Here is an 8,929-nt window from a genome sequence, read left to right as displayed (position 1 = left end):
ATGTTAATTAAATATGAATTCTATTGAAGTGTTATTTTATTTCTGGCCAGTGATCTAATTTCAGTAAGTATGATTTGACTTGTGGATTGGAATTATGGTTTGTATTGTATGATTGGATTGATGTGATGAAATGCGAGAGCTAGTAGTGGACCATTAATCCATTGTTATGGGGTTCGTTGCTTCGAAACATGTTTCAACCCTCGTGTCATTATTCATTCTCGTTTCGTTGAGTCTTTGTATCTTGAGTAACTTCATCCATGTCTTGTTTTATCGGGTGGTGTTACACATTCTACTCCGCGATTCCGTTGAGTGATGGTCCGGAATCGTATCCTGGTTTGGATTCCGTTGAGTGATGGTCCGGAATCCTTCCTACTTCATTCCGCGATTCCGTTGAGTGACGGTCCGGAATCGTATCTTGGTTTGGGTTCCGTTGAGTGATGGTCCGGAATCCATCTTACTCCGCGATCCCGTTGAGTGATGGTCCGGATTGTATCCACCTTAGTTCATGGAGTTTAGTTTGAGATGGTTGCAAAGTGTAGGCTTTGGATGAACAGTGTCGCCTAATTCTACTTTCATTGTGTGTATGTGAATATGGGTGTGAGATGTTATGGTCGTTTGAAATGAACTTTTGGATGTCTGGGTGCCTCCCTCGGAGTTTTCAAAAGTTTGGTATTGATTTCCTATGAAAGATTTATATTCAAGGTTTATAAATTATCATTGATGGCCGGGTTTATTATTGTATCACTTGCTTATTTTATTGTCCCTCACCCGAGCCTCTTAGTTTATCTGAGTGCCTGAATTGCCAGTGCACCAATTCCATAATATTGGCATTGACTTTACATATGACCGGTCTGGGTAGATTATGAGAAACCGCTTAATATTTTGGTTCCGTTGAGTGGTCCGGAACTCAATGTTGTTGGATTCCGTTGAGTGGTCCGGAATCCTTGCCCTTGTTCATTCCGTAAGGTGATCTTAGAATCCTAAATTCGAGTAGATGGGAATTACCCACAATAGATATTGATAAAATAAATTAGAATTACCATGTTATTATTCTTAACCCAAATTGGGAATTATGTAGAGTTCTTTAATTAATTCGTGAAATGATATGTTATATCACTGATTGATTAACGTAATTAAATGTTAATATTGTACTTTGTGATTCCTTGATATGTTATAAGCTATATATTGAAATATAATGTTGGAAGTATAGTGATTAGCATGATGAAGTGAAATGTGATTTGACTTGTGTATTGAAAATGGTTGTGACATGTGATTGAAACGCATATTGAATTGCTTGGGAGATGTGAGGTCTAGTAAATGACCGATGACCCATTGTGATGTGGATTTTACTCAATATTGCTTCGTTTCGTTGAGTTTCGTGGATTGGGTAACTTGAATCATGTCTTGTTCCTTCGAGCCGTTGTTATGTTTCTTGGACTTCTGTTCAATTTAGGTGGATTGGAACTGAGTTCTGTTTGGATTCCGTTGAGTGATGGTCCGGAATCCCCTTTGGAGCCTGGGTTCGGTGGGTGGTCCAAAATCCCCTTTTTTCCAAAGATGTAGTCTTCAACTGAATTGTGTTGCTCTAGCCTTGCACTTCAACTTGTGGTATGTGTTATTGATTGTTGTGATTATGGAATGACATTGGATATGAGTGGAGTTATCATGAGTATTTTAGTTGATTAATATTTCTAAAGAATAATATGTACTTTGTTGATTCTTAAATATGTTACACGCTATGAAACGCGAATTTATGTGGGAAACGTGATGATTTATTTGATGGATGAAGTGGAAATGTTAATCGTCATGTGGGATTGTTATGTTGGATATCTTTGTTATTGTTATAATTAGACTTGTTGATAAACGTGGCTCGAGAATGGTATTGTACATCGTTGGTTCTTTGAAATGATATATGTTGTGAATTGCAGTATCATGTTGTGACATAATGGCCTATATATTGATGGAGGGGAAATCATGATTTCCAGATGGGTTGTTATGTAACCTTGTGTCTAGCATTTTCATGCTTGTCAAGTTCTATTGATTGAATGAGACATGTTATACCTTTCGACTTAATCGGACTGTGTTATATGTCAATTATTGTGCATAATGAACTACGAATGGCTTGATCCCTGTTTAGGGTACGTAGGCAGTCTAACGAGGAGGTTAGATGCAGCCATAAGCATACGAAAAATAACTATGTGATTCGATTATTGAGTTGTGCTTGCCCATATCTCGTAGGTGAATATGATAGATACGGATTTTTGGTGACGTCATGTGTCAATTCTAGATGTATGTCGGGATTGGGGCGTGACAAATTGGCTCGTTATTGGCTCTTTACACTGAAGCTACCACTTATGGATGAGTCACTAAGAAGTAAAGGACCATTCAAATGCAAGGTTTGCATTCCACTCCTGCATCAGTGAGCAAATACTGCAAGAGAAGATGCTAAACCTGCATGGGGAAAAACTAGGAAAGATACCACTTCTGCAAGGAGAACATATAAGGCAAGTGAGAATGATACATTGAAGCATGTAGAGACAAGCCCAACAAACATGTGTTGATTCATCCTTGAGAAAACCGAAGATCACTTGCCACGTGAAGCTCTTCATGGTCTAATTTCATTCAAGATCAAGTGTCCACCACCCTTGAATCAAATTTAGCTCCAGATAAATGAAGTAAATTCAGACTTTTGGAGGAAATCAAAAGACCCTCCAGCCTAATTCAAGAATAAGCCTATGAAAAGTTAACAACAAGTAAAACACCTCTTTCGGCAACTTTTCTCACTAAGAAACTGGAACAGAATGATCAACTATCAGCCTAAATGATTTGAAATTAGAGGAAGCATCCAAAAACATATCAAGAATTTAACGAGTTAATCGAAGACTTGTGACCATCCAAGGGGGAGTGTTGTAAAGGTGATTGGATGATTAGCTACTATTCCACTTCAATCTGTCTTTATTAAATGGAATGTTAGGTGACTCCACTAATATGTCTTTCACTATGTTGCTCATGATTTGCTTCTATAAAAGCAAATCTTATGGAACACAACACACCTAAGGATGAAAGTAAGAATTTCATGGAAGGGGAAGAGAAAAAGAGAGGAAAAGTAGAAGGGATAATGGAGAGAGTTATTTTGTACTCTTATTATTCTAAATTATAATGGAAGCACCACTGCTGCTCCGATGACGTACTCCAGTCACAGTGACTGTAGAGGAACCTCATAAATTTTGTGTCTTGTTTTATTTGTTTCACTGCACATACCATCGATTTTACAACAATTGAGTGTCTTTATAAGATTATAGGATGTTAATAAAAGTATATAAAAAATCATACAATAGAAATGGATATATAAAAACATAAAAAAAAAAAAAGTAACAAAAATTTAAGAAAGTTACAAATAAAATCTCATTACTAATGATTTGTACTTCTTATAATCTGTGAAATTAGTATAATTTCTCACTGTATTACGTAATAATAAGTGTAAAATCAAAATAATTTATAGTGAATAAACTCATTATTTTGTTGATTTTCATTATAAAAAACCCTTACATGTTTTTGGCTAAAAAGCCTATCATACACACTGAGCTTCAGAGCGAACCTCTGTGCAAGAAAGCAGGCAAACGAGCAAGCAGGCATGGCTTGGGAATTGGTCTATTGGCTAATCTGCTTCTGCGTTGACCTTGCCCTCTTCGCCTCCAGCCTTTACCAAGTACTTGTTTTTTTCTTCACTTCTCTTGTTATGATCCTAAACCCTAATGAATGCCACCACCGTTAAACCCTAGAATTGCTGCTGCTCTTTTTTCCCTAATTTTTCTTTTCAAGGGCGTTTTGGGTTTGTTTTGTTAATGTGGGAGCCAAGAGCTCTCTGAGATCGCTCAAGTATATGTATTTGTGCTGAATTTTCTTGGGAAAGTGGAAATTTTTGTGGGTTTTTGAAATTTCCCTCTTAATTTCCTGTGATTTGTGGTTTTTCAAGGGAGTATACTAACTGTTAATATGAACAAATATGGGAAAAATCGGTCCAAATTTTGTCGTAAATCTGAAAATTTGCCTCTGTTATTTGTGGGTTAGAGAGTTTTCATAGCATAGTTACATGTATTGGGCAGCATGGATGAAATTCATATTTGTGCTTCTCGAGTGAAACGCCTCTAATGTTTTTCCCCTTCTATGCATTTTGTAGTATGTGATGTTAACAGACTTGGAGGCTGACTATCTCAACCCGTACGAACTATCAAATCGCATCAATCAATTGGTTGTCCCTGAGTTCATAGTGCACATTGTCTTCTGTTCTTTTTTCCTTTTGGCTCAACGTTGGTTCATGTTCCTTATTACAGTCCCTCTTACTTGCTATATTGCGATGCTGTAAGTATTACTCGTCATTTGAATATGCAATGGATTGCTAAAATTATGTGATGCTATTATCCCAACATAATGCTTGTGATACAATTTGTGTTTTAAGTTTTAACTGATATGAATGCATATCGAAAAGATAATCAACACCGATTTAACTTTTTGAACAGAATTGTGATTTCCATTTAGAAATTGTGACAGATAGATTTGACTAGACTTGGTATAGTTGAGAGAATTAGGGTAACATTCTTGTAATATAGCACTATATCAGGCATAAGAAGGTGAATAAGCTAAAAGATTGACTGAAATTTTAATTTCATCATTGGTCTAACTTATTATTTAACAACTTCTGTCCTCAATTTTTCAAGGGGTTAAAGTGTTCTAACCACCTGTCGCAATATTTTGCCTTCGAGAATGCAGTTGGACCGCATTTCACGTTTTCTTTTGAATTCAATAGTCAGCAGACTTGACATACTTTATTAGACACTAACTAGTAACCACCATCAATAATGTCACTGTTATTTCTTAAAGTGCTTTTCATATTTTGAGTGGAAAGACCACATGGATGGTGATGGGAAGGATTTCTGTTACTTTTAACCGGCCTTGTTAATTTCTTTATATGTATTCTTCATCATCATTGCGGGTGACATTTAAAAGAATGAAACTCAGCATTTCCTTCACTCTTTCTTCTAAAAGTCATTGGTCCTATATCTGGAAGTTTTGATTGGATTTCTGTATTTAGTTTCATAAAAGGATAACAAAAAAGCCATTGTACTATGTTCCTCACCACTCACAGCATTCCCCAATAATAGGGAATTTTTCATATCTCTTCTATTACATGCCATTAGCAGCGATGTTACTTTGGACAATTTAGGGTTAGTGTGTCTCTTGATTGTTAAAACTTTTGCTCTGCTGTTCCATTTAAATTGAGTGGTGAAACAAAAAGAATTGGAAATAAAGTATTGCTTGATCCGCTATAAATTAGATTTTGTTCTGGTTTATAGTACCTATTAAATGACTGTCCATATGCGTATCTTGATGTGTGGTATTTATGTTTGAGAGGACGGGGGGTGAACTTGCATTCCCAACTTCATAACTATCATTTCCCCATGATTCATTCAGGTTTGTAAAACAGCAGCATCTTATTGATGTGACTGAAGTGTTCAGGGTTCTTAATACTGAGAAGAAATGCAGGCTTGTCAAACTTGGTTTCTACTTTTCCCTCCTTGCTGTAATCATCATCAGGTTTGTTCTTTACAGTATAAATAGACTTTTGCATGCTATCTTTTGCAGGGAAATGTTTTTTTGCTCTTTGTGTTATCATTTAATTCATTATCTCTAATTAAGTGTTTCGCTGCTGTTTGGTTATAGAATTGCCATCTCTGGAATATTAATTCCGACGGCCGGATCTGAAGAATTAGACATTCGTGCCTCTTTTCTAGAATTCTAGAACCGAAACTTCATAATCTACTTTCATTGTATATACCTTTTATTACTTGGAGTAGCACCTGTTGACATGAATGATTAACAGATACATGATATCGATGGGGGTATCAAGATTAAGGATTAACGGATTCCTCCTTAGGTTGCAAAGTTTTCTCATTGGCATATTTTACCTATTATTCTTTTATCATGATATCGATTGCTTTTAGAAGTCGCTGTATCCTGTATATATAGGTGGTGATATGTTTTATTTTTGATGATCCACAGTTATGGTATCTGATTTAATTATCTATCCAGCACTTAACTCTCTCTCTCTCTCTCTCTCTCTCTCTCTGAACAAAGTAGGGATTAAGTTTGCGAAATGGTAGTCTAATTCACCTTGCAGGATTCTGTTTTCGATCAAATTATAAAATATCCTGAAGAGCCTGGGTCAGATGTATTAAAATCCTTATTTAGATCCGATAATGGAGAATATCTGCTTATTAATAAAAATTGTGTATAAATTTGTTAAGAGTAGCATGAAAGTTCTCTGAAATGATGATCCCCCGGTTTTCATTCCATTGTATTTTCATTGAAATTTCTTCACCGCGTAAATATTTCATATCCCATTGTGTTGATTTATCGATGGGGACTTTAGCCGCATTTCCCTACATCTGTCCACTCATAACTGCCATTCCAAAATTTGTTCCCCTTGAGAAATTGTCTTCCTTTCCAAAAAAGCGCTACTGTTTTATATGAGCCGCAAGCACCAAAATGTACTCAAAGTCTGTCATTTAATTGATTTCATTAAGCCTTCTACTTTTTTCTTTCATCATCAGTTTATCTGGAGGCGATATTGATTGTCGCTAGTTGCTTCTTTTGCCTCCCTAGGTGATGTATCAAATGCTGATAACAAATCCTAATGTGCAGGCTTACCTTAGCTGCTTTCAACTCTTTGACTAGTGAAGAACATGCTGTGATATTTTGATTACTCACTGCTTGACAGTATGATTGCCACTCATTGTAAGTTTGTTTTCTATCTATAGTTTTGTACTACTGAAAGATGAATCATAGCTCAGGGATTATAGAAATTTAGAGCTCAAAGGGTAGAATGATTGATTCAGTGGACAACCCTACCCTTTTGTTGTTTGATATGTGAAGTATTCGCGTTGACTGATAAGCATGGTGAATCCTTGTAGATTGTACCTTTGTGTTCAGATGATTAATGGTATAGTTGTTACTTGTTAGCTTGTCTTCAGGGTGCTTTAATCGTGTCCATGGTACGTCATCTTTTTTTTAATGTCTTGTTCTGTTGTTAGCTTCTCTCGAAAGGCAGCAAGTATCTTGGTTGTTCATCCATTGATTTCGTAAGTGAAAGTGACGACTGAACCTGCTGTCCGACACTCCTAGTTCATAGGTTACCCTAGTCGTGCCAATTCATTCACCACTGTTATCCTTGCTGCGTTATTACTGAATGTTTGAACTGCCATTTCTGAGTCCATTTCCCGCAAAATATTGAAATTTTTATCTACTACAAATGCATTCTTTTCTTCTTTCGTACATAACCACAACAACTCTTGGCCTTGTTAGGCGAGATCTATCATCGGTTGTTGGTGGTGTCAAACCACATGTTTATCTATGCCATTACGTTACTAGTCATTTGGTAAGAGCAATAGAAACATAAATGTAGACAAGCGGCTGCACCTCTTGTGATTAAGAGAAAACTAGGTGCTTGTAATTTCTGGTTGTGGGCAGAAAATATAGCCCAAAGACGAGTGATCTGGGCTTTTGTTGTTAGGCCCAGACTTATGTGGGTTTGGGCTTGCGGGGGACATGAATGGGGTTCATGTCCTTTGTTTTTGTATACCTGTTTGGGCTTTCTGAGATTGCTAGGTATTTCTTAAGAGTTAGGGTTAGGGTCCAAAGTCCTAGCCAGCCTAAATTGACAGATTTTTTGACTTTCGGCACTCTTCTTCCATCTACTGCACTCCCTTCTTTTTATAATAAATAAAAGGATAAGGGGACAAAATTAAGGGAGAATTCAAAAGAGAGTGCGGAAATCATTTTCTTTTTTGAACTGAGCTTTGAAATGACAGAAGGTATCAAAATAGGCCCCATATTTTATTGAGAATTTTAACGAAAAATTCTTGATACTGTTCAGTTTAATGAAAAATCATATTTTTACACTAAAAAGTTAATCAAGGTGCTATTGATTTTACTTTTTATTTTGTCTTTATTATTAAAACTCAAAGATTTTAAATTTTTTTCATTAATTTTTCTTATTTTCTTCACGCCCCCCAAGTGTCCAACCCTCATGAGCTTGTCAGACTGAGACACCAGACAGACGGTAGGCAGCTTCACAAAAGCTTTGCCTTTCTTTGTACAGTCAGAAGATGCCAATAATGTGCATAGTGGGCCCTACTCCCCACTGGTCCGTGACTTGTAGCGTGCTGGGTCCTTTTCGGGCCCTGGGACTTGACTAGTGTTGTTTTCCTGTTTTTGGACTGGGCCCGCCATAATTGAGGCCCTTTTTGGGCTACGGAAAGTGGACCTTCATCTGGATGGTCACTGTCAAGTGGGCCTATCAGCTCGATGACATCTGACCGTCCGATGTACCCAGTCCCTCTCTGTTCATGATGATTTTACCCCCCAAGGACCTGTTTGGGTATTGAAAGTCTCTGGAGCCTTGGTCTTCTGTTGGCTGTTTTTGTTTGGGAAAATAATTCCAACAAGGTGTTTTTTGCCTGCATCTTCCTCCATGTCTTAGCGTGGGCTTCCCTCTCTGGCTTCTGACATAAAATGAACTCACTCTTTTCCTCTTCCTTTTTTATTTATTTATTTTATTTTTTATTTATTTATTTTTTTTAGGTACATCGATATTTTTATTAAGGGGAGGGGGAGTTCGACTAAGCCACACAATAGGCCGCCTAATTTTGTATCGAATTCGCCATCCACGAGATACAAACCTAAGACCTCTCACTTCCTAGTGAAGAGGAATATCATCAGACCGTAGTACTGAGTGGCAAATGAACTCACTCTTACGTTCACTAGATGCACCGAAGATTTGTTCGGTTCGTTGTTTTTCCTTGATTCATAATTTCCATGGTTATGGAATGACATATAGTGGTTTCATTAGAAGGGTGTCGAAGTTGAAAGT

General features: G+C 36.9%; 1 protein-coding gene across 1 annotated transcript; it reads left to right on the top strand.

Moving 5' to 3' along the window:
• The first annotated feature begins 3,549 nt into the window (after positions 1–3,549).
• On the top strand, positions 3,550–7,019 carry LOC103939822 (protein cornichon homolog 1). The gene is given in 5 exon segments (XM_048570431.1): positions 3,550–3,570; positions 3,572–3,709; positions 4,181–4,362; positions 5,473–5,595; positions 6,703–7,019. Coding segments are annotated over 5 exon segments (522 nt in total). The 3' UTR covers positions 6,761–7,019.
• The last annotated feature ends 1,910 nt before the right edge of the window (positions 7,020–8,929 follow it).

Source organism: the organism of the source record quoted next, unplaced genomic scaffold, assembly GCF_019419815.1.
Source record: "Pyrus x bretschneideri cultivar Hongxiangsu unplaced genomic scaffold, Pyrus_bretschneideri_v1 Contig53, whole genome shotgun sequence".
Lineage (NCBI taxonomy): Eukaryota > Viridiplantae > Streptophyta > Magnoliopsida > Rosales > Rosaceae > Pyrus > Pyrus x bretschneideri.
This window is presented reverse-complemented; position numbering and strand designations above follow the sequence as displayed.